The 27462-nt window shown below is 42.2% G+C and overlaps 1 protein-coding gene across 4 annotated transcripts in view; it reads right to left on the reverse strand.

Annotated features, from left to right (window-relative positions):
• Positions 1-5824: 5824 nt before the first annotated feature.
• LOC128738959 (serine-rich adhesin for platelets) overlaps positions 5825-27462 on the reverse strand; it is a 36280-nt gene continuing 14642 nt past the window's right edge. For 3 of the 4 annotated variants that reach the window (XM_053834463.1, XM_053834466.1, XM_053834464.1), the window contains exons 3-8: positions 21360-21580; positions 13973-14082; positions 11431-13917; positions 10739-10897; positions 10434-10562; positions 5825-7223 (exon numbers count right to left, since the gene is read on the reverse strand). In XM_053834463.1, the coding sequence (XP_053690438.1) occupies positions 6897-7223; positions 10434-10562; positions 10739-10897; positions 11431-13917; positions 13973-14082; positions 21360-21580 (3433 nt within the window). In that variant the 3' untranslated portion in view covers positions 5825-6896. The remainder of the gene's footprint in view (positions 7224-10433; positions 10563-10738; positions 10898-11430; positions 13918-13972; positions 14083-21359; positions 21581-27462) is intronic. The other variant, XM_053834467.1, reaches the window with a different exon arrangement.

Genomic DNA, 27462 nt, shown 5'->3' on the forward strand with positions numbered 1-27462 from the left:
ATGCTGCGATTGGCCTTGCCAGCGTTGAAAGAGATTTCGTAGGCTGCTCGCACTTACAGGAAATCTCGTGCCGAACTGTCAACGCGTGAGTGTTGACAAAAGCAAAAATACTTCCCTTTCTTTTTTTCTCACGCAAAACCCTGAACAATATCAGCAACGCTGGCAAGGCCAATAGCGTTAAAGCAGCCATCAACAGCGTGGCGCGTTGCCATTAGGTGCGTTGAAAGGAGTCGACGTAACGACTGGGTTAAGGCCTGCGCAAAGTTGGTACGTATGTATTCACGTTGCGCAAATTTGATAGATAGGGGCCCAATTATGTAAGTCACGTCGAACAACTCGACTCGACTCAGTCACTGGACAGTCTAGTGGCTCATTGCACGATCAAAACAAAACAATCTCACTTGTCATTTGCTGATGGCTGACTCACCAGCTTTTTAGTGCTGAGTACAAAATCGTGTCGCATGTGACTTACATAATACCAAAAGTAGACCAGTCGAGCAAACTAGACTCAACGTGACTTACAAAAAAGGGTCTTCTCCAATGACGGCAAGCATATTGTACCGAGTAGCTTCGAAGCGTGGGCAGTGCGATGGCGGAATATCTGTCTCTCCGCTTCATTGGTTTTACCGGCCCTTTCTATGACAGACTTGGCTTTGTCAGCTCGTTATCGCTTTCCACAACGGACGTTAGCCTGTTTAGGATTTCCCGCTTTAGTAACTTACCAAACATGTCGAGTAGGCGTGAGTTTGTACGATGAGAGATCTCCTGATGGTTTCCCCGAGATCGGTAACTGTACCAATTCGGATTTTCCGATTATCGGGAAAGAAAGAGCATCAAGGCAGTTCTGAAGGGTCTCTCCAAACAGCCGCCTCGTGGCCTTCAGTGTCTCGTTCGGCATTCCGCTAGGACCGGGTGCCTTCTTCGTCTTTAGATCCCTGGCAACCGCAATGAGCACCTCATTCGGGACAGGAATAAGGGTATCATCCGTTTGACTGTGCAGGGTCGAATGCCACGTCACTGAATCAAGCTGCAATAATAAACCTTCCACGATGACTCTAAGCTCCTGTGGGTAGATTTCCTGCGTCGATGCAGCCTTCGTCTTTTTCATCACCATCTGGTAGGCACTGCTCCAGAGGTTTGAGACCGCATCGCAGCATAGCTCCTGAAAATAGGATTCCTTGCAAAGCTTAACCTCTTTGTTGATAACCAACCTGACTGCACTAAGCTCAATCCCACGTGTTTCAACCTCCGCATCGGTTTTGGCACTCTATCCGACGAAAAAGTCTTTCTCGAAGATTTTTACTTTTCACCTCCGCCCGGTTGATCTAAGCCAATCGCGGCGGTGTTCTTTGTCGGTCAATGGTGTATCGTATAGCTAGATGGTCGCTAAACGTGTACTCATCGGACACCCTCCACCTCATGTTGGCCAAAAAAACGTAGGGCTGCAAAAGGTGATATCGATGATCAATTGTTGTACTCCTCTCCAGAAGGTAGTAACGTAGCCAACAACTCTATTACAACCTTCGCCGAAGGTTGCTCTACAACGAATCAAATATTTATACTGCGGCAGATCCTCCAAAAGGGCGTGAATAGAGAGTTCCCACGCACCATTTGTTCGTTGACTTCAAAGCCGCATATGATACCATCGACCAGAAAGAGCTATGGAAAATAATGGACGAGAACAGTTTCCCCAAGAAGCTCATCAAACTGATTCAATCTACGATGGATGGCACACAGTGCTGTGTTCGGATTTCGAGTGGATTATCATGTTCATTCGAATCACACAGAGGGTTTCGTCAAGGTGATGGTCTCTCATGCCTGCTGTTCAACATAGCGCTACAAGGTGTTTAGAACCGAGCGGATATCAACACGCTGGGCACCGATTTTCAGCAAATCTAGTCAATTCGTCTGCTTTGCCGATGACATGGATATTATCGGCAGAACATCTGTGGCGGTTGCTGAACAGTACACCCCAGCTAGCACCAACTCGTATATCAATGTACGAAAACTATCGTAAATATCTCCTAACAAACTCGAAATCGTAGCTAAAGCTGGATAAAGTGGGATCAAGTTGATTTTCTGTCATATATAATGATAATGACTGACATACATATGATTTTCAGCACAAAATCGTAGAGTAGTACGGAGCGACTCGCACTTAATCGGATGTTATCGTATATAAATACTTATATAGTCGTAACGCTCAAAATTATTCGTAATCACGTATATCGCCTCCAAAATAGTACGGATATGCCAATTTTGCGCATGAAATACGATTTATTTAGCATGTATATCTGTACGTAATGCTGATTTTTACCTTTTTTATACATATGAAAATGCTGGCTGGGACCAGACTAAAGCGGGAATGATATCTGTCGCTTTTGCAATCTTGAAAGTGAAACTTCGAAACATCTGTTATGCAGTTGTGGTGCGTTATATACAAGCAGATTTAAATTTCTCGACAAGGGTTGTTTATCTCCCGGTGAGCTTTGATCTGCTAATCCCGGGAGGGTTATTGGTTTCATAAACCATATCATACCTGACTGGGAACGTGTAGCGGCAAATGGCCAATCACTTGTATAATGGTGTTTGGTTTGGTTTGACATGTACAGCAAATAAGGATATACTACAAAAGTTCAATTCAATGGACAAAGTAGTCTAAGTCCCCCCTAACAAAAAAAAGCGCGTAACAGAAAAGATTGGGTTTTAGGTAAATACGTCTAAAACAACGACGGCGATAAGTTTGAGGTAGTCGACGAATTTGTCTACCTTGGCTCACTGATAACGGCGGACAATGATACCAGCCGTGAGATTCGAAGGCGTATTATCAGCGGAAGTCATGCTTACTATGGGCTTCAAAAGCAATTGCGGTCGAGCAGATTAAACCGCCGTACAAAGTGTACCTGTACAAGACGCTTATTAGACCGGTTGTTCTCTACGGGTATGAAACATGGGTAATGCTCGAGGAATACCTGTGAGTGCTGGGAGTTTTCGAAAGACGAGTATTAAGAACGATCTTCGACAGCGTATAGGAAAACGGAGCATGGAGGCGGAGGATGAACCATGAACTCACACAGCTCTATGGTGAACCCAGTATCCAAAAGGTGGCTAAAGCTGAAAGGATACGATGGACAGGGCATGTTACAAGAATGCCGGACAACTACCCTGCATAGATGGTGTTTGACCCAAATCCGGTAGGAACAAGACAACCAGGAGCGCATTGAGCAAGATGGTTAGACCAGGTGAAGCGAGGTTTGACGGAGAGTACCCAGTGTCCGAGAAATCGCAGAGCGGTAGCCCACAACCGAGCTAACTGGAGAAACCTTGTTCAACAGGCTGTGTCTTTCTTAGGACAGCAAGCCACTTAAGAAGAAAAAAGAACCATCACAGCGAAACTAACAATAACGGTCAACGGTGCACCAACTTTACAGCGTCCTGAGGCTCGGTGATCACAAGCATTTTCTTTCTTCGCAAAGTAATCTAGAAGATCAGTTGGAATTCACCAAATTCAGTTAACCATATAGAAGAAAGAAATGTAGTTTGCCAGACTCACTTCCAGCTTAGACAAAGCTTCCAGTAAGCTTTGTCCCGTAGGAGTAGTATGCCTACCACCAATGTTGCAAATCGAGCGAGAAGCCAACCCTGTCTACTCTCACGCGAGCGAGTATGAGAAGCATTCAACGCTTACGCCGCACACACAAGCGCAAACAAACAGCCACCGTTGCTGAGTGTCAGTATGTCTTGTTATCTATACACTCGGGCAGGCACATCCTCACATCGTCTTCCTGCATACCTTATTCGCGAGTCAAATAACTTGTGAGCAATCAGCCGACCGTGAGGCCTAGTGGTGCACTGGGATACAGGTTTTGCATTACTTTTTCTTTTCTTCTTCATTCTTGCACTCGATTCTACTAACGGGCGAGAGTGCAAACCCATACACTTAAAACAGCGCTTCACACGCTACTTGGCTGTGAGTGCACACACGGAATAACCAACCTTGATTTCGCCACACGCCAACAGTTTGTTGGCGGTTGCACGCGGCACATTCATGGCTTCGATTTGCATATCACCGTATGCCTTTCACAACTTAATGTCTGAGGGCACCACCTAGTTTTTGGGCTGATTCCTTGAGCATTTGGTAGGTTAACTGCTAAAGTGGCCTCGTCAAGATTTTTACCCAACGACAATGCGCTGCGGGCTTGACCTGCCCTGCCTTCTCCAGAACTTCTCTACAAGTGCCTAGTATTTCGAGTTTTGGGCAGTCGGCTCCTCTTTTCCTTACTCGGCCAGCATTTTCCTTACTCGATTTTGATTCCTCAGTAAGTTTGAAAAACTTATTCATGTTCATGGATCCAAACTCTAAGCCGCTATCTCTGATCATAATATCTAGTCGTCTTTATGATCCCATGGTTATCTATGCAAGCAATGAGGTCACACGAGAGTCGTGATGCTATCCTTTAAGGGGATAGGGTGATAGTAGGGAGCCAGATCGGCGCTAGTCCGGAATGTTACATCTGAGCCTACTATCACCGACTTTGACGTAGCTAACGAATTTCGAACGTACTTAGAAACGAAAGGTGGTTTTACTAGGACGAAAGGCAGCCGTGCCATTAGTCTTCTCACCGTATCACCCTTCCTTACCTAAGGTAGTAGAATAATACAGCTGTTCTAGCTCCCAGCCCTATGGTGTTATCCAAACGTATCCCACATTTCCAGTTCACCATAGTTAGGATCTTCCTGGCCAACATGGCCAACTTTTTTTGATTTATAGTGATGATCTCAAACAAAACATTACGACGTTTGAAACTGGTTTGTGGGGTTTGAACTACGCTCGTCTCTTTGTACCATTGCATTACACCACTCTCTTATGTTACGAATTCCGCACGAATGAATAGCACGAAGTTCCCTCTCTCCGAAATCAGGCCACTGAACTACCTGAACAGCTGCGATCTCCACTCCCGTTCGACGTAGTTTTTGAACAAGTAAGGCAACTCGTATAGCTTGCGGGTACAGCGTTTCATAATCAGCCGCTCGCTCCAAGACAGACGCTGTGTGAGCCGCCCCTCGCCTGGAGTACAGGCGCTTCAGTACGCAACTCCTAGCTTAGCTGCTCCAGTATGTACCTGAAGCATTTCCAGGTAAGGCCATCGATCGTCATCATTTGACTAAGATCTGCGTTGAGGCGCTAGGTTGGAGCTTGGGGGAGCTAGAGCTATGTTTGACGCTCCTTCCAAGTAACTCTCCCCATTTCATACCTCGCAAAGTGCTTGGGTTTTCTAACGTAAAATTCTGCGATCCATACTTCGCGGCAAAATGGAAAATGTAGTTTGGCGCAGATGCATGAATCACGGGCTGTACCAAGTATACAAATATGCTGAGTGCAGGTAGTACAATGTGGCAGGCTGCTGTGGGCTGGGCACGTGACCAAAATGCCCGACAAAAGAGTTGCCAAAACTATTTTCGGCAGAATGCCAGGAAGAAGCCGCAGACTCTGAGGCAGACCCCGTACCCGATTGGTGTGCGCTGTCGAAGACGGTGCAAATTCAGCTGGGGTTCGTGGGGATTGAAGAACGGCAGCCCAGGACCGACAGTACTGGAGAGCCATAATTCGTTCGGCGCAGGATGGGTAACGGACCGTTAAGTAAAGTAAGGCAACACGTGCCAGTTCATGGAAGATTCGGACAAACATCGAAACAAGTGGTATCACGACGCTCTGCCTTAGAGAAATATGGCACTCATCCTAGGCTCACCCTTATACCGGTACCTGTTTAAAACTTGGGTGGGTGAATAAAAGCAATATCGGTTTGTTATACTGACAGTACAAAATATATTTTTCTTGTTTTAGATATTTATGTACAAATCAAAATAAAATCAGAAGAGTAGATAAATAGCTATAATGGGTTTGTGTATATTTTGTGTTTGTGGTTAGCAAATTGGCCATAGTTCTAAATTATATGCGAAGCTAATAGCACAGCAAATGGCCTGCCTATTCGAAACTGATTCATATTCTGCTTTTGATACGTTACTTCTACAATAACAACTACGCAGTAACCGAAAGGAGCATTTTGCGGCATATTATGGTATATGGTTGTATTCCTTATTGGTGAGTTCCAATTCCTTTATTGCGCAATTCGAATGAGCTTTGTTGGAACTGATTCCTTTATGGTCGTCAATCGTTTTTGAATGGTATTTTAAGGTTATGAAAACTTAAAACATATGCGTTCGGATTTCGGACTTATAAACGAACTTATCAACTATGATGAATCGATATTAACGATCAATGTTTGTATAAAGAGACGTTCATTAGTATTACACAGGGACTATGACGACTAAAGTTCGATTACGGAAAAACACGAAATGCAATGATAGGAATATCAACGTACGCATCGATAGAACATTGTAACGATTAAAGTTCTAAGACAGAACTAACAGTGAATGGCAAACTTCGAAATAATTTCTATAGAGCTAGTAAGGCGTAGGTGTTTTGCAATCTAGAGTTAAAATATAATGAAAACACAATATTTTAAACATAATTTTGTGCATGGGTTCATGTTAAAATTTGCTCGTGAGAAGTTTCTAGTAAGCTCTGTTCAGGTTATATTACACAAAATTATTCTGGTTGCGAGACAATCGTTATACTGGTTAGAAAAATAGCATGAATGTACAAAATATATAACAAAAGTTGATGCCAACATATCACACGAAAATATTTCTTTTGTAGATATTTTGCTAAAAAGGCTTTCAGTCGCTAAGCCTAATTCCATTTTTGATTTAAAAAAATATAAGTGACCCAGTAAGACATGTTAACAAATTCTTTTAAGCACGTTGATACTCTAAAGTAGGTATGCAGCACAGATAAGAAAAATCAATACATGGAAAACAGCGTGCTATAGGATCTATCGCCTCACATAGCTGGTCGGTCGCGGAAGAGCACTGCGTGCCGTTGGAAGCCGCAGATTAGACGGTGGTCGTAGCCCCGATGCCTTGTTTATTGTTCCGTTTGTAGTCAACTTGGTTGTACTGCCGCCAACAGTCGTTCGGTTCGGTTCTATTGCGCTTCCAGTCTTCGGGGGTCCCAGGCTTTTTCCGCTGTGAATACCGGTACTACCGCTGATATCTTCAATACTATTATTGGTGGCATATGATTGTACATTGTTGGCTATGCTTTGACTATCTACACGGTACAAGCTTCCTCTGGAGCTGGCCGATGATGATGATAAACTCTATAGAAAAAAAAGGAAACAACGATTAATTTAGCGGCCGTCATAAGGAATATGATCTCTTATCCAGTAACTGCTGTCGTTATTCGTAAAGAATTGATTTCTTTTCTTATCTCCACCTCCACGCTTATCTCCAAATGAGATACGAAGAGTCATGGGAAGATCGGGTAAGCAATCGCAATGGGAACTTGGTCAAATGCTGGTTGACAGAGACGACTCTGTCGAGCTTCCCAGCGCCCATTCTTTATATTAGTACCGGCTCAAAACAGCATCTGATCAACGTGTTAGAGACGGCCAAGGGGACGATGCACAAGGAAATTCGGACTGCAACAATTGAAATAGAGCAACGAAACGAAAACGAACTGTGGATTGAAAACTCGGGATGTGGAACTACCAATCTCAGAATTTCCAAAGGAGCACTCGAGTGCTTTCCGATTCATACCTATAAGACAACAAGTTCAAGGTCGTTGTGCTGAAAGCACTTATAACATCTACCAGAGTTGCGGCAATACACACTTGCATAGTGATATGCGGCATACGGAAACGGGTCATTTGGTGATGGCCAATCTGTCCTCGAACGTGCAGGGTGAAAATCAAGGTCCGATATTTTAACGTAAGCATCATCAACCTACTTCGGAAGTTCTGATGATGACAAGGAATCAATCTAGGCTGGAGCGGGTATATGATCACCACTCAAAACATGTCATTAAAATCGTCATCAGGAATTTCAACGCTTAGGCCGGCCAGGAGGAGAAATACAAAGCGATGATTGGAAGGTTCGGCGTACACAACAATCCAAGGCTTGTCGCGAGCCGAAATGTATTGGAATAAGAATGGTAATATATTAGCGGACGTTAGTATCGGTAGTATCTTGGACAAACGAGGAAGAGAACGGGCCCAGAAAAGCAGACCGTTTGTCTACACTGCCCAATTGCGAACAGATTAGTGGGAACTTATCAAGCCAGCTTCGTCGAAGGTAGGCCTACAACGAATCAAATATTTACACAGCCACAAAGGGTCGTGAATACATTGTTCCCACGCACCATTTGTTCGTTGACTTCAAATGATATGATACCATCGACCGGAAAAAGCTATGGAAAAACATGGACTAGAACAGCTTCCCCAGGAAGCTCATCAAACTGATTCAATCTACGATGAATGCTACACAGTGCTCTTTTCCGATTTCGGGTGGATTGTCAAGTTCATTCGGATCACACAGAGGGCTTCGTCAATGCGATAGTCTCTCGTGCCTGCTGTTCAACATAGCGCTACAAGGTGTTATGGACCCATCGGATATCAACACGTGAGGCACGATCTTCTACAAATCTAGTCAATTCTTCAATTCAATTCTTCTCAAATCAATTCTTTTTAGGATTCTCTGCCTGGTCTCCAAGAAAGGCGTCAGGCTGCAGTGCTGAACTATCACGGGATCACTGTTCTCAATGCCGCCTACAAAGTGATTTATCAAATCATAAGGTGTAATATAAGGTTATGTATAATCATGCAAGGTTCTTTGAAGGACACTCGACGACAAAGTTTTTACGCTGCAGTAGATCTTCCAGAAAGGCCAGAAACACACCCACCACCTGCTCATTGATTTTAAAGCTGCATATGATACTATCGATTGCAAAACTGATTAGACTGATTAATCCATTAAGCGCCACACTTTTCCAACGGAGATAAAAAGCTGAAACTTTTCAATTTTTGCAAACGTTCATTGTTTCGGAAAGGTTAGAACATAACATTAGATTTGGATCCAAGAATTCTAGCTTTCAACCGCTTCGACCCGGCATTCCAAGGGAAAGGTTAAGTTAGTTAGAAATTAGCAAAACCTTTTATGTTCATACGTCTGTAATTTTGCTATTTGTTCTGAAATATGAGCAGACAGATTGGACAGATCAATTAGATTTTTCTCAACTTTTTTTCAAGGTCCAAGTTGATATGTCAAGCAAAGCCACATGCGATGCGAGAGAAGCATGCGATGCGTTTTCGCAACGCTGGAAGGAGATGTTTTAAGGTGACAATACATGGTATTTAGTGCTATGTGTGGATTTCAAGGTTCAATTATAATGTTACAAAGAGTTATGAACCGAACGGATAGTAACACGCGAGGCAAGGCAAAGCCAAAGCCATGGGTATAAACGTTCTTTAGAACTTGACCCACTTTTTAACGACAGACTTCGCAGCCGGTTATCAAAGTACAGGAAAATTACAGGGCTAGTGATAAAATCCTATTGATTCTATAACGGCACCGCCCAGTCGAGAATCGAACATACGACGACTGGCTTTTTAGACCAGCATCCTACCCCGGAGCTAACTGGGCGGGCACGACCTTCGATAAATCTACTAATTCGTCAACCATGCCGATGACATGGACGTTCTCGACAGAACATCTGTGGTGGTGGTTGAACAATACACGAGACAAAAAAACAGAGAAGATTGTGTTGCAAATAAATACATCTTAAACAAAGTGCATGCTGATCAACTGAACCGATGCCGTTGACACCGCTTGTGCAATGAATTCGAGGTGACCTTGGCACACTGGTGACGACGGACAGTGACACCAACCGTGAGATTCGAAGGCGTGTTATCAGCGGGAGTCGTGCTTACTATGGATTTCACTAGCAACAATCTAACAGATTAATCCCCATAACAAAGTATAAGTTTTCGAGAGACGAATGATAAGTAGGATGTTCGGCGGCGTAGAGGAGAACATACTATGGAGGCGGAGAATCTACCACGAACTCGCGCAGCTCTACGGTAAGCACAGTATTTAAAGGTGACTAAAGCTTAACGAATACGGTGAGCAGGGCATGTCGTAAAAATGCCGGACAATTACCTAATTCCGGTGGAAAAAAGATGACCAGAAGCACAGTGAGTAGGAAGGTTAGACCAATTGAAGCAAGATTTGATGGCGAGTCCAACAAATGAAGAGCGTCACCTTACAACCGAGTTCAATGGAAAAATGTTTGTTAAATATGCCGTGTCTTGGGTAGGAAATCCAATTAGGTAAGTAATGTTTAGTGAGGAAAAATTGTGGTTTTCCATCGGTTTCTGATCAAAATGAAATTGTTGGAAGCCGATTCTTGGTGCTCGATCTCCCACTGAATTTCTTTTCCATCTGTCGGAACCATAGATGACCTAGCAAATAATACTGTCCACCTAAAATAAGCTATAGTAGGTACTACACGAAACTATATTAACGATACTTACATTGATTGACTCGCTGTCCGAGTCGATATTTTTTCTGTGGGAACCGTAACTAAAGTAACCGGAAGAAGGCCGTACCAGCCCTAACCGAGATGCATTGCCTTTTGGTGCCCGCATTTGTACGCCCGATAGCTGAAATGTGGTAAAAACAAATTGCGGGGATTGCAATAAAATAATTTCAGTATGCATGTTCGAGAAAAGTAGCAGCAAAAGAAAAACTAAAATATAACAACTTAGCTACCTAAATGCAACTAAGGTTAGAACAAATGCGAGAAAGCAAAATATGTTAACGAATAATCAAAACGTACAGTAGCGTTGTTTGTCGTAATACTGCTGGAATTCAGTTCATTGCTGCGGGTGACTATATCGGACGCAGACGTTTTCAGGGCCGTCGTAACGGGTCGAACCAGGGAACTAGCGCGTGGAGTTCGCAGGTTCAGTTGCAGTCTAGAGTGGTTATTTTTCAGCTACAAATACAACGTTAACGGCGGTTAGTTGAAAAACACTATGAGTTTATTAATACAATGTACATTATGACGGATGACAACAAACAGGAATGACGATGATATAATATGAAGTCTGCAAGTTGTGCGCTGGTTTATGGATAGAACGAATTGATGGGAGGCATTTTTTTTTGTTCAAACACCTTGTCACATTCATGATTTCACATTATCTTACAATCGCTTGGGTATAATTTTATGCGATGATGAGATATGTCACCGGCGTAACAGTAAACAGCAAACAATTTTAAGTTAGCAGTCTTAAAAAAATCGGAATCGAAAACACAGCTTCTATGGTAGAACGCGGTAATCACATAATCAAATAAAATCTTAACATTCCACCAAATAGAAAATAAAACGCTCATGAAACATATAATAAAATGTACCTAAAACATTTCTAAATATACACATGCGCGGCATTCCAAGATTTTATCTAACACAACATGTCTTTCATGCTTACTGTAAGTCAAACTCAAAGCGACAGATATGATCATACTAACCTCAGTGTTGCTATTATTGTGCGACGTCTTTTGTGCGGACAAGCCCAGTGGAGTCGGGATCCGGTTTACACTACCATTCGAACCTCCGTGCACACTTTGGTTGTAGTACAGATTGTGATAGGACTTCGACTTTGTACCCATAGGAGATTTAAGGTTCGATTGTGGCACTGAATTTCCCGTTCCACCCTTGCCACCATTACCTACCAAGCCGACCCCGTAGCTACCTTTCCCACCCAACGATAACCGAGAATGATTGGACCCCAGCGAATGCTGATAATTGGGACGATCGTTTTCTAAATTATCAGTCGAGCTCGATTTCGTCGCCAAAGGAAGCGACAAGTCTTTCCTTGCGATGCCGAAAGCTCCGCCGGGTCCACCATATAGACGAGGCTTTGATAACGATCGAAGTTTGCTTTCTGGTTTCACAATTCCTTGCGGTCGCTTAAACATCGTATCTTCAGTCTTACTCTGTTGATCCATATTGCTACTAACGGTGGTGGGGTTCGTCGTAATGGTGGTAGAAAGCCGACTTTCTTTCGGTGAGTTGTAGTCCACACGGCTGAAGGCACTCGGTTCGGTTGCTACCGGCGTTTCAAGTATCTCTTCCTCTACAGGAAGAGATACCGATTCAAGCTGGCAGCAGTCTTCTATTGTTTCCTCGGGGCTCGGTACGACAACCATACCCTCCGCTAGCCGTTTGTTGATGCGTATCGTTTTAAAACGATCGCGATTCTTTTTGCTATCACTACCTCCTACCTCCTGCTCGGTAGGAGGAGGATCATTTACCGTTTTTGTTTCGTTCGTTGACTGCAGTTCTGAATCTTGCACGGAAATGTCAGTAGTTTTCTGCGATGGCGACAGCGTTAGGTTCACATCATCGTTATACCTGCTTCTGCGGTTTAATAATCGTTCACTACCGCTAGAAGAGGACATGCTTTTTGCCATTGAGTCCACCAACTTATTATCCAGCGGAGAAGATAGAGAATCATTCATTTCTGTTCGCTTCCGTAAGTCCTCCAACTGTTTTTCCGAATTCATGCGCGAATGGCGTTTTTTGATGTTGTCCAACGATTGTCGCAGCTTAACGCTGTCCATTGAACGTTTCACGTCCGTTAAAGAGTTCAACATTTCATCGAAATCTAAGCCGTTGTGTTCACTCTCCATTATAGATTTTTCGAACTCTTCAAAATGCTGCAACGATATCCGTTTTTCGCTTTCCAAAAGATGCGATCCGTTGCTGCTATCAGTCTTGTTACAATTAGGCGTATTTGGAAGTTTTCGAAACTCGACGTCAAAGTCATCCGTTTCCAAATGGCTCGCAGACATTTCATCATTCAAATTTCGACTTCGCCTAACTACCTCTGACCTGCGTACTACATGTGGAGAAATTGGAGATACATTCACATCATACTGACTAATATCGCTAACACGATTCGTTCTAGGCACATTAACAAAGGGCGTAGACTGAACTATGGTAGTGGTGTCTCCAGCTGTTTTCCCATCGGCTGGTAGCTCGAATGTTCCGTTAGGTGTTTGGATATGACTATTATTGATCTCAGGACTTTTAGGGCTAGTAGGCTCTGTTAGAGTTTCATTTGTAGGCCTTTCAAATGTTCGATTCAATGCCGGAATCGTCGGAGAATTTTTCTCACAATACTCATAGGTTTGATTGAGTTGCTTTTCCGCTCCATCCACCTTGGCCGTTCGATTGAGCGAAAAAGTTCCATTGCAGTTATTTTCCATGCCATATGTGGCATCCAGCAACTGTCCATCATGCTGTACAGCATCGAACGTTCGATTAACTGTTTTGTGCTCCACATCATCATCCACCTTAGGCAACGTATCAAAAGTGCCATTTAGGAATGATTTTGGTTTGCGGTAGGTGTCGAAATTGCGGCGCCTCTCAAAAGTGGTGTTTATTTTCCCTCTGGTTCCAGCTTCCGGAAGCTCTTCCGATGTCGATGCCAGTTCAGCTATTGCTCCATTGGCTACAGTTGTTACGTCGGACAGCCTGCTGTCAGCGCTCTTTGACACACTCTCTAATGAGTTTTGCATTGTACTCAATCCAGACAAAGTTCCCTCAATCCCATTCAAGTCCGTTCGTGATATCGCACTGTCCTTGGTTAATGTCGAATCGTCTAAACAGGATAAACTCTCCAGAAACTTGCGATCCTTGATAACGTCGGCCAATTTATAACCATCAAAGCTACTCTGAGAGTTGAGCATCTCTTCGTTTGTGCTGATGGTACTGTTGGTCACCGTGTTTAACAGACAGCTAACATTGGTAAAATCTCCGCTGGTTATCAAACTGCCGCCCATCTTTTCGTTTCCGGAGAAATCCATCGATGACATGATTGAACCGGGAGGAGAAACATCATTGAGCCAGCTTTTCTGCATCAAGTGACTTGAGTTCACCATTTTACTACTGCTGGATGGCGTAACCGGTCCACCTATGTGGACATTCAGAAGAGGGGAGGGCACTTTGTGCTGCAAAAAAAACCAAACTTAGTACGAAGGATTTACAGAAACTGTGAAATTTTACCTCTTCTTGTACGCCAGAGCGAAACTCTGCCGATATATTTGACGAGTTGAACGTTGTGTCTAACTTCTTCTTAGGTCTGGTAAACGTTCGGGTGTCGATGTACTTTGCGCCTAAAAAGAAGAGCGATAATAATGAAAATGTTTAACCCTTAATCCTGTTGATGATCGAAAACTCGATTTTCTAGTATGTTTTCTTATGAATGATTGAATTAACGTTAATGATTATGTTGATGCTGAGTATCAAACAATGTTGATGAAATCAAAGAGATCCCAGATTATTCCCTCGGGGAACGACTAATGACTTCTCCATGATCAAAATGCGGTATTTCAGAAATTTTTTACAGGATCAATCTTAACAATCCATCATTAGTACTCACATTTTAAAGAGCGAATGAAAATATAACAAAAATTGACGAAAACACAAGACAAGTACGAAATTCAGAAAACTCAGCAACTCAACATCAAAGCGATGAGGAAATGCTCCAGAAAAATATGAAAGCACACTACGAAAACGAAAGTTTGTTTCCTTATTACAGAACAAGAGGGAATAGCCGCTGTGCCAGTGCCAGTGTGCCCATTTTATGACCTCCAAACTGCGACACGTGATTCTGTGCTCAAAATGAATAGCAAGTATATGGGCTTCGTGTCGACTTTCATCATGCTGATTTTCCTGGACTAAATCATGCTCTGCAAAGAATTGATTGATCATTTCTTGATGTGACTGACGTAAATAAAACGGTAAATTTGTTAAGTTAAACTCATTGGCGGAACTAGCGCTCATTTCTAGGGGGGGCTACAGCCCCCGGAATTTTTTTCAACCGTTTTATTTCGTCAGCATATTAACATTTAATGCACATTGATGCCTGGAATCTTATAACAGTCATGCAAATAAACTTTACTCTGAAGTTTTTCGTACCTATAGTTATCTAACTATTGGTTTTTCAAAAATTAAAAAAACTTAGTCAACCTTTCTAGGGGGGGCTAAATCTTTTCTAGGGAGGGCTTAGCCCCCCCTAGCCCCCCCCTAGTTCCGCCAATGGTTAAACTATAAATTCACTAGACCAAACCTCATGTTTTTAGTGTTGACTTGCACAACCCCCCTTATTAAGGTCTTATTAAGGACTATCAGCGTAGCAACCTGCCAATTCAGCTTGAAACAATGGTTAAGCAGCTTGGAGTTTTATTAGACACCGAATTGACATTCCAGTGGCAGTATAGCCACATTATCCCAAAATCAAACAAAAACCTGCGGTTCATCATGTGAATCGGAAAAGATTTTCGCGACCCTTACTGTTAGATACCTCTTTAAAATTCGTTTTTTCGGTCTACCCTCAAAACAGCTGCAATAATTTGGACTCCATATACTCGTGGTCTACAATGATTGAGATTGTGCAAACGATTCATGCATCAAATTAGCATTACGCATAATCTACAACGACAATCGTTGTAGATTATTGGATGTGGATACCTTGGTAAAAAGAAGAATCTGCACGCGTGCGGTATTTATTCTAAAACTATTGCGAATTGCGAATTACATGCACCCAAGATTTTTGAGCAAGGGCACACTATTCAGCATTCAGCAACTTTCTTCGCCTTGATCAAAGTGAAGCAATTCGAGTAATGCGTGCTACCCCAAGCAACAATGCGAGTTTTATTGTACTCTTATGGCGGTTTTCATGACCAATTTTGGTCTTAAATGCCATCATAAGAGTGCAATAAAACCCAAATTGTTGCTTGGGACATTCAATACCATTTATCATTTGTTTGATTTTTGTATAAACGTGCACTGTCTACACGAAGGTAAACCCGAACTACGTCGCCATGAGCGCCATGGGTTTCCCTCTTCTACGCTGTCCTTGCGGATTCCAGTCGAGTGCTTCTCTGCAGATCTCATTCGCTCCTTTCCTCAGAGTGTGACCGATCCACTTCCACCCACGTTCACGACTTTCTGTTGCTGTCGACCGTTGATGACATCGACGATGGAGTTCCTCATTAGATATCCAGTTGTCAGACCACCAGGCACGAATGATATATCGCAGGCACCGGTTAATAACTATCTGCAGCTTTTGCGTTGTCTCCGCTGAGACGCATCATGTTTCGCAAGCACATAGAAAATTAGGGTTTTCGTACGAAGAGTGATCTGGTTTGAGCGCCAACTGTTTCGCAAAGCTGCAAAAGCACCCCTGGTCTTCCAGATTTGTGTGGCTATATCAGTCTGCGTACCACCATCGGGCGTTGTCTGACTACCGAGATATTGAAAGACGTGTACCTGCTCAAGTTTTTGTATCGCTACTGTGAAATTGGTGGGATTGTCAGTGTTCACTACCATAGACTTAGTTTTTGCTGTATTCACTGTGAGACTTACTGCCTGGGAACTCTCGGAGAGGTCATCTAACTTGCCCTGCATATCGTTTCGGCGTTGTGCGAGCAAGACAATGTCGTTGGCTAGGTCGAGCTCAGCTAGCTGCTCCATCGTTAGAGGATTCCAAAGCAATCCTCGGTTTGGTCTATTGTCAATTGCTCCAACTAATAGCTCATCCATAACAATGAGAAACAGAAGTGGCGATAAAATGCAGCCTTGCTTCACGCTAGCAGTAACCCTTATAGGGTCGGACAAGACGCCGTTGTGCAAAACCTTGCACGAGAACGCCTCATACTGAGTCTCGATAAGATGGACTAGCTTATCTGGAACACTTCTATGCCTAAGTGCGCCCCAGATGTTTTCCTAGTTGGGACGGTAGAACGCCTTCTCGAAACCAACACCGGCAGAAGAAAGTCCTAGAATTCGTTGATCTTCTCCTATATAATAACCGGACCATAACGGGACCGGATATCGATTCGAATCATTACTTAGCATCAGTACATGTGTGTGGAAACCTGGTCACAAATGAGCGCGAGGTGGTCGATAGGTGGAAGCAGTTCTTCAATGAGCATCTCAACAGCGAAATAACAGATGGAGAGGCGACGGAAGTTAACCTAGAAGTGCCTACAAACGATAACTGCTTGCCGGTTCCCCATTTCGAAGAAATCCGGCGAGAAATCGGTCAGCTGAAAAATAATAGTCGCTGAAAAGGACCGACTCCAGACAGAACTCTGCGAAAATGACCAAGAACCGCTAGCAACTGCAATTTACTGGATAATTTCAAGGATTTGAGAAGAGAAGAAACTACCGGAGCAGTGGATGGAACGTGTGGTTTGTCCCATCTACAAAAAGGGTGATGGATCAACACCGTTCTTCATCGTTTATTTTGCTGCATGAGTACCAGCGGGCGTAGTAACTCAATCCATAGTAACTCAGTCAGGAGAGAGAAGGTTTCGGGTCCATCATATCGGCGCGCGATATGCAATAAATATTACGGAGTAAAACGCTATTCTCGGCCAATAAATTTCCTTAAGTAAACGCCACAATTCGCTTGACTCTGCTACGTGCTAATACGCACTGCCGTGTTCCTTTTTACTCGCTCATCAGTGGCCCGACTCGTGCTTTCGAATTCGATGCAGCTACGATAAATTCACAATCGGTCACGACAAAGGGCAATCGGCTAGATTGCTGTAATTGCTGCGGTATTAATGTTAACGCCGCCCACAAGTTGCTCTCCCAGATTTTGTTATGTCGTCTATCCCCAATTTAGCAGGAGAACTCGTACCAGGGGGGTTTTATGGGGGCCCGCGCTACTACGGTTCAAATTTTTACTCTCCGGGAAATTCTTCAGAAATTGGGGGAGTGCAGCGTGCCCACGCGTCATATTTTCGTAGATTTCAGGGCTGCATACGATACAGTTGAACGCGAACATGGCAGTTAATGCAAATGCACGAGTATGGTTTTCCGGACAAACTGACGCGGCTGATCAAAGCTACCCTAGAGCGAGTGATGTGCTACGTGCACGTTTCGGGGGCACTCTCGGGTCCCTTAGAACCGTACAGAGGGCTCCAGCAAGAAGATGGACTGTCTTGTATGTTATGCAACATCGCTATTGAAGGCTTGACATCGTTACTAGAAAGCTTGAAACGGCGGAGGCAATCTACGCCAGACTAAAAACGGAGGCTTGGAGGATTAGTTCACAAATCAATGTCGAGGAAGAGACTCTTTAGAAAACAACAAAATGCTAATCAGAACGGTAATCCTCTTTGGACTAGAAACTGTAACTTTGCTGACTGAAAACATACGTGCACTTACCGTATTTGAACGAAATGTATTGTGGACTATTTTCGGCGGAGTATAAATAGAAATCGGAGCACGGTGCAGGTGTATGAACTGCAGGCTGCAGACACTACTTCGAGAGATACCAATCGTACACCTAGTGAAAGTTGAGAGACTACGATGGGCTGGCCAGGTCGCAAAGATGCCGGCCGACTGTGCAATGAAATCTATCCTCTTCAAGAACCCCACCGGCACCAGGAATAAAGGAACCCAACGTGAAAGTCTGATGACTCACCCAGGTTGAAGCCGACTTGCGTGTGTCGAGACACTCAATGAATTGGTGACGAGTTACCCAGGCCCACGTACAATGGACAGGATCTGCAACGTGTTCTGCCGGCCCGGCGGACATGGACCAATAAGTAAGTAAGTGTCCAAAAAGCTTTAATTGATTTGAGAAACTATGTAAAAAGCTACATGGAAACTTATGGTATTGTAGAGCATTTTTGCCACGATTGTTGATGCGGACGGAGAGCTTCAATTCATGTCGGCTGACTCGATATTTAAAGCTTAGTCATCGGAAAAAGAACAAATCGAGGAAAAATAACCAAAATACCCGGGTCTTTTCACCGTCTCGCAAATATGAGCGCAGGAAACAGAGAAGAAAGAATGGGAATGGTGATGAGGGCTATGACACTATAGAGGATGTCGATGAATCAAACATTTAAGAAGAAAGTGTAGAAAAGTGAAGTACCGTTGATAGTTATTGCTACTGTCAACATCAGTATCTTTGAAAACGATCAAAAACGGATTTTTCTACCATAAATCTAAACTAATGGAAGGGAAATACCTGCTTAAGCTGTTGGACGCGCCTGGGACGCGCCTGCTCAATACCGTCGATATAAGTAAAAAAACTGATTTTTTTACGATCGTTTCAGGCAAGCTTCAAATTAACTAAATGATAGTTTCAAGAATCGGCAATTTTATGCCTTGAATTTTGGACTTTTATTGCGAAACTCGAGCCTGTTTCTTGAGTTCTGAAAAATTTATCAATACCGGTATTTTACCGATATTTATTTACATATCGAAATACCGGATTGTCCAATATCGATCACTTTAGACATATTCGATCTGAGTCATAAATTCAAGCAAAGGTTCTCTGAAGAATTGTTTTGAATTTGTAGGAAAGAAGACTCATACGACTAGAAACTTGTGACAGAAGCAGTCAAACTGCCCAGTGAATGTAATAATAGATCTTGGTAAACACACTGTCATCTTTTGTCACCGTAACACCATCGACCGGCGGTATGAGCCTTCGTCGCTTCGCAACACCGTTTTAGTGGCCGCTGACGAAACAGGTCTCCGGAGACTTGTTGTATGTAGTTGTTTTTGATGCAATTCCTCTCTTGGGCTCAGAATAGAATCAGTCTCAGTCTCACAGCCAAACGACGGGACGGCAATGCGGAACCGAGCACATTTCATCAGCGCACGTTTACGTTTGCTGCCATTCGGGCGGCCGAGAATACCATTCGAGAAGGTCTTTTGCACCTTTGTCTTTGTGCACTTTAGATGAATCATCTTGTTGCACGAAACCATGCAGAAGAAGGATGTTTCATCGCCCTCAATTGCAGTTTTGCAAACTCATCAGAGACAGAACATGCGATGGTTTCAACTGGCAGTATTATTTCAGAAACAGTGAAGGAAATTATTTAATAAGGTTAGGAGAATAAGATCTAGCAGAGAGATAATGACAGCATCAAAACAATGGACACTAAACGACCGATTATGTGAGATAATTTTGCACAATTTCCACAGCACGAAGTATGCCCCGAAAATCAGCTCTAAACACAGCAAAATTCACTTTCCACTGCCAACGATGTTCGATGGCCCGTTTGATAATAAATCAACGAACTTAAGGGGCGGGAAATCACGACGATGTGAACAGTAACCGATACACTGATAGATATAAACTTATTATCTATACTACTGAGTTTTTCTACGCACTTTCTTTGGACGATTTTTTGCGAAACTTTGTACGTTATCGCATTTTTATGTTGCTTTTTAAATCGATCTGTTGCTTTTGGGATCGTTAAAGTTACGAGTCAAACTGGTATTTTATGCCAAAAAATGTTTGTGATTTTTTTACGACTTGCTGAATTAACGATGTTTCAATAACCCCATTTTTTAAATGATTAAAATTTTTGCCCCACATTCCCAAGCGCTACCGATAATATTCTTCAAACTGAGTTCACAGAAACTATGTGGAACAGAGCAAGTCGTGCTCAATCAAATAAATTGCTTTACCATATCGGTTAGTCAAGTTCAACCAAACGCATGATTGCACACCGGCAACGTTTGTGTTCTATTTTATTTCGCTGGTACAGCTTCTGTGGTTCTCGCGTGGTGTCGTAAAAGACGAACGAACAAAGCGAACGCACAGCCTCCAGTGACTAAGTACCCATGTAACTGTACTAGTGGGGGCATAACAAATCACAGACAGCAGCGGAAGGTATTTCGAAATGACGCTTAGGAGTATGAAAAACTGGAATTGCGCCTTTGCAAAAACATGACAATAAAATGCTGTTTATAAAACAGAAATCCGCCACCACACTTTCGCAAGCCACATTCATCGAGGCAAGTAGTTGTTGTCCTTCCTTTTCCCAGAGCGATTAAACCGATGGCGAGATGAACAAAACTCCAGCGCGGTGGCGTCAGTGAATATAAGCTGCGGCGAGACAAAATAATAACCAACAAGATTTTTTTGTTTTTTTTTTCCTCTTTGCTTGGCTATTGAGGAACTTTTTGTGACATACGAACACCTGTCTTCAACGCAACTTTTGGAATCTAAAAAATACGACTGACCGGAAACGTTCACGTTCCATCGCAAACATCTCAATGGATTCAAAACCGATCATTGCTCTTTCCTGATCAAATGGTCGCCGTAAAAGGATGCGCGTATTTGGACCGGCAGTGAGGTTAACGTCTTTGAACTATCAGAGGAGTGGTTTTTAAAACTGGTTTTGAAGTTTTCAAAAGATTGTTCGAATTTCCTATAAATATACATTCGTTCGATATATGGGACAGAAAATGAAGGGTAAAAAAAACTAAAACCTAAAACTGGGACAGACACTCAAATGCTGTCAAAGTCAGCCTCTATTCATGATAGGTATAGGCGGCGGCTGCATCTTCAAATGAAGCAACTATGGTTCTTTCATCATTCACCACAAAAACGTAAAAAAATGGAACATACCTTTGCTGTCGCTGGTTAAAGTACTGTTACGGCTGCTAATGCTGATGTTGCTGCTGTTATTAGCGCCACTAGTGCTGGAGTGATGACTGACGCTGCCAAAACCGAATCTGCTGGTGCTGGGGACTGCTGCTGGCATCGTACCACTGCTTGACGGGAGTGTACCGCATGATTTCCATTGTTTGAAAATCTCCACCACTTCATCGTCCAGCCGTTCCATGTCGCTGAAGAAATAAAACGCAACAGAAAAATCGTTTTGAAAAAATTGCAATAGATGTAGCAGTTGCGAATAGCAGCTAACTAGGAACCTTCACGATTCAGACTGAACAACCAGAACAGAATATTACAAGAATAGACACCTAAAATAAAGGTCCCTCAAGTGGATTTAGCACGCCGCGGATTGCAAGGTACGCAAAATGCCGAACGAGCAAAATCGATCGTACAGCAAAAAGAGATTAGCGCTCGTTTGTATGCCAAAGTGGAAAGTGCTGCCGAAGCCGCCTGTCTAGCAGAACGAAAAACATTTCCCCGTTTATTATTGCACCACTATGTTAATGAGTGGTCAAATTCAACCTGTTTCGCATGCGCGATCAATGCAATTACGAAACTTATCACCAACTGCATCCTCTAGAAATGGTTGCCGCTTTACGCTTCAGTTTTGACAAAACTCGTTTTCTTCAGTTTCGAAGCGACATGATGTCATTCATTGATCGCTCTCTCCCTTGAATGCACGCGATGCATAGTAAAAACCTTTTAAAACTTGTCAATTATTTACGCACTTCGACTATAGTAGATAATGTCCTAATAAGCTCAAGTATTGAAAAGCTATTTGTTGTTGAATAATTTTTGTTTTACATAACGAAATACATAACTGTCGAAAGGGAAAGTTTCTTCTTCCTCTAATAAAACATGTAACATCCCCAGATGAACGTTCGCTTGGCTATCAATAAAGTAGCAACATTGTAGAACCGTAAAATCAGAAGATACAGCAAAACTTTTGTCAGCAAAATTGTAGGTAATAACTAGTTCTACAAATGTCTCATACATAACTTTGTTTAATTTTGCCCGGCAGTCTGTCAAATGAATCAAAATTAAGTCAAAATGATCGAACCGCTTGTGGTATGAGTAGGATATTCTCTTAGTGAACCTTTTACATGAAGGAGATTTTTCTCCGACTTGGCAACTTCATCAGCCTCAAAAATGTATCTTTCTCCATTACTCTTTATACAGATTTTTCTATAAGCAAATTTTGTTATAATTTAAAAACTGTAGACTACTCCAACCATTAATTAGTTGGTCTTTTATATGCAAAATTTCTTTCTCAGGCTATTAAAGTGGTAACTCGGAATAACAAACTGTGCAATATTATGCTACTAGAAATTTATTAATCCTGTAAATGCTCAGAAAAAATAAATGTTAGAAAAACCCTTTTGTTTATAGATTTGAAACAAATAATAATTTTTCACAGCAATTGAGCATCAATGAAGCCTAAACTAGTAAATTCTGCCTATAACAAAAACAAGATTAAACTTCACTTTTTATTTTCTTAAATGCGAAGCCAATAAAAATCACTCACATCATCATCATCATCATCATTATGGATGCATTGGTAGCCTCCTCGTAAACTAGTTGAGCGATCAAACATAGCTCTGTTCATAACTTTTGTCTTTCAACTTATATTAGGGTATGTTGCTGCTTCGTCGTAATTGCCAATTCCCGTCCTATCCAGCACAAGTTATTAAATAATATCAGCATTTTTATGACACACAATGCAAAAGTAGTTAATCCCTAATATTTTAGTTTGTTGTCTATCATACGCGATCAATCAAAGTGAGCTGAGATCTATTTGAATGCATTTTATCATTAAAGAAGTCCTACCAGCCAAATTTCCTATGTTTTTTCGTGCGTCGAAGAAGAAAATGTCGACTAATCGTTTTAATTTCCGTCATTCATAAATGAAAATAACTCATGCAAGGCATTGTCATTATTCTACAGCCAGGAAAACTTGCCTGACCTGCAGAAATTTTGCAGAATAACATTTGTTATGCCGTCATACACAAATACATGCGCGTTACCTTCGTAAACATTGTTGTGATTTTAGTTCAGACGATGATTTTAAAACGGTACGACGAATTTAAATAATAAAGTCAGTAAAGGCGTAATATCAATAATATGCTTTAATAATCGCTTTTTAGTGATTTCAAAGTTCACGGATCGGAAGGTAAGTGTGTTTTAGTCAAATCAGCAAAAGAACTTTTGGAGTATTCATTAAATCCATCCAACAAATGATGAAAATTAGAATGGCTTTACTTACTACGACGGGAATTAGAAATGAACCCTATCAATTTCTTGTTTACCGTTTCCCTACCAGATGAGGAGCAATTAGTTTCGGTGAGTGAGCAAATGTGTCTTCGTTGTTATCGAACAGTTCTAAGCATAAATTTATTTTCAAAAAACTGTTAAACTTTAGTTTAGGCTAAAGGACTGACCAAAGAGATACCTCTTTTCTCGTTATGTTCATTTCTTGCACTGTGAAATCATCTGTGCCGAAGATGATCCGTGGCTATAATTTACTTGTGCAACCAATAAACGACGGTTGCGGTTGAAAAGATAAAAAGAAAAAAATATTATTTGAATTAAATATCAACAAAAGCTAAATAAATATTTATATGACGCTAGCTGACCCGACAAACTTCGTATTGCCACAAATTAAACTTGTACATAACTCGCGAATCTCGGATGACCTTTGTCACAATCTCGAGTTTTGCAAGTTTCTGGGGAGTTCATGGGTGTTTTAATATATAAATTTTCCTCACAGTAAAGTAGAAAACAACTCCCCCATTGCTTAGCCTGGTCTTGTTATTGACTGTTTGAATGTTTTATGAAAGAGTCTAAAATTTCTCGAGTTCGATTAGTTTTTGAGTTAAGCAAAAATTTCTGTTTTATTTGTATGAGAGTCCTTATCCCCCTACTACAGGGGTGAGAGGTCTCAAACCATCATAAAAAAATTCCTGCCTCCAAAACCCCCACATGCCAAATTTGGTTCATTTGCATGATTAGTTCTCGAGTTATGAGGAAATTTGTATTTCATTTGTATGAAAGCCTCCCCTCTTAAAGAGGAGAGGGGTCATAATTCCCCTTCTAAAGAGGGTAGGGATCTCAAATGCATCAGCTTTTCAGCAATATCCCGGTGGATTGGATGCAGGGACAAAGTCCCTAAAAAAGGAGACCTAAATGGATGCGGTAACTGGCGTGGCATCACGTTGCTCTGTATTACTCTCAAAGTACTCTGTAAGGTAATTCTTAACCGGATCCAAGAGAAGATTGATGCTACTCTCCGGCGGCAGCAAGTTGGATTCCGTGCGGGCCGATCATAGTAGACCATATCGCAACGTTCCGCATTATATTGGAGCAGACCAACGAATTGCAGGACTCTCTTGTGCTGGTGGTTCGTTGACCTCGAAAACGCGTTCGACCGTCTTAACCACGAAAACATCTGAGATTAATGTCGGGCGTAGAGGAGTTCCAGATAAGATAGTCCAATTGATAGAGGCTCAGTATGAGGCGTTCTCGTGCAAGGTTTTGCACAACGTCCGACACTATAAGGGTTACTGCTAGCGTGAGAAAGGGCTGCATTTTATCACCGCTTCTGTTTCTCATCGGTATGGATGAGATATTAGTTGGAGTAATTGACAGTCGATCGCAATCGAGGATTGCCTTGGAATCCTCTGGCAATGGAGCAGCAAATATGACCTCGACCTAGCCGACGACATTGTCTTGCTCGCACAACTCCGAAAGGATATGCAAAGCAAGGTAGATGACCTCTCCGAGAGTTCCCAGGCAGCAAGTCTATGGTAGTGAACACTGACAATCCCACCAACTTCACAGTAGCGGGATAACAAGTTGAGCAGGTAGACGCCTTTCAATATCTAGGTAGCCAGACAACGCCCGATGGTGGTACTTAGACTGATATAGCCACACGGATCAGAAAGGCTAGGGATGGCTTTGCAGGTCTGCGAAACAATTGGTGCTCAAACCAGATCACCCGAATTTTCAACTCAAACGTCAAATCCGTACTGCTGTATGACAACATGGTGCGAAACATGGTGCGTCTCAGCGGAGACAACGGAAAAACTGCAGGTATTTATTATTCGGTCCTGCGATATATTTGTGCCTGGTGGCCTGACAACTGGATATCCAATGAGGAGCTCCATCGTGGATATCATCAACGGCCGATAGCAACAGAAATTCGTGAACGTAGGTAGAAGTGGATCGGTGGTTGAGAAAAGGAGAAACGAGATCTGCAGAGAAGCAGTCGGCTGGAATCCGCAAGGACAGCGTAGAAGAGGGAGACTCAGATGCTAATGGCGACGCAGCTTAACCAACGACATCCAGGCGGTAGACAAGAACCTGTCCTGGCGACAGGTAAAAGCTATGGCGGGTAACCATCGACTACAGTGGAGATCTCTGATGACATCCCTTTGTACTGCCGGACCGGCGAACATGGACACATAAGTAAGTGATATCATATATGAAAAAGGGTTTGACGGGATATTCATGCATGTGACGTGATGTAGCAAAAAATTGCTAAAAGGCAATTATATTTCAAATCAACCAGTCACAATATATGAAGCTGTATATCAACTATCTACCTAACCATTCCACCATAAGTTGTGTGTCCAATGACAAATATTTTATGCTTTGAGCAAGATCATTAAACCAGTTAACATTCGTTTCAAGTCAGTTACCTAAAGTTGACTGATGCTAGAAGTCACACAAAAAATTTCAAAATGCGATATCGTCGCCAATTACCAAAAGATGTGCCTAATTGTGGCCTAACGAAACTCTTAGTGAAACTACAAACTCTAAGAAACGGATAAAACTGATATACAGAGCACGGGCATTTAGAAAATTTAAACTTGTCTTCTTGTATCAAATTTATAGGAATGTTTCAGAGCGTTCATTACAATACAGTAAATTAAAAATTTGCGTGACATTTGCAAAATGTTAAGTTTTGTCGATTTGAACCTACCTTCGTAGTCCTACGTAAGCCCCTCGTTCGTGCCCCTAACCATCAAACTTTTTATCTAGTATAGTACGCCTGGAAATTTGACTTCAGTGGATAATTGTATTTCTACTTCATCCAGCAAGAGTTTCTGTATAGTATACTTTCTCTTACGAGTGAACGAAACTAAAATTGGCTTAGAGGGATTTACCTTTATATAGGGATAGGCCTCCTTTTTACATCACGCGTTTTTGAAACACTTTCAGTAGAGGAGAAAGCCCAAGTAACAATTTGGGTTTTATTACACTCTTATGATGGCATTTAAGGCCAAAATTGGTCTGAAAACCGCCGTAAGAGTACAATAAAACTCATATTGATGCTTGGGAGAACTCCTCCTTGAGGACAGTATTTTGTTGTTCTCATCAGTTGAGTTGTATTCTCAAACGTGGAAGTAAATTCACGATTTACCAGCACGGCCTTTACCCAATTTGTTGTATAGATGTTAATCTCATGTTTGCTTATAGCTTCTTGCATTGATCTATGAGAAGCGTTGTCAAAGGCTCCCTCTGTATCAGGGAAGGCTGCCAGTGAGAATCAATGGAATTTTCTAATTTGTCAACTAACATGTTCACTGTATTGTAGATTTATTGTTCTGTAATGCAAATTGGATGCAGTGTATTGTTTAAATATATTAGTCGACAATTTTTACCATAGTTTTTAGGAATATGGAAGTCAGACTGATCGGCCTAAAAGCTTTCGGAAGAGTTCTGTTACGCTTTCTAGCTTTCGGTATGAATATTACCCTTGTTTGTCCCCAAGCTGTTGGAATATGATTTAGTATAAAACTGACCCTAAAAAATTCTTTCAATAATGGGATAGTTGACTGCTTGCTCGTTTGCAACATTACGGGCAATATTCCTTCAGTACCAGGTGATTTGAATGGTTCGAAGGAGTCGATTACCCATTCTATTTTGGACTCAGTAAAAATGGTCATATCTATTTCATGAGCTTTTTGTTCAGCTCCATTTGTTCCGGGCCCTGACTCGTCTACATTTTGCATCTAATTGTTGTTGAAAGGAGAAGATCCTGGGAAGTGTTTAT

This window comes from Sabethes cyaneus, chromosome 2 (assembly GCF_943734655.1).
Source record: "Sabethes cyaneus chromosome 2, idSabCyanKW18_F2, whole genome shotgun sequence".
NCBI classification, from domain to species: Eukaryota; Metazoa; Arthropoda; class Insecta; order Diptera; family Culicidae; genus Sabethes; species Sabethes cyaneus.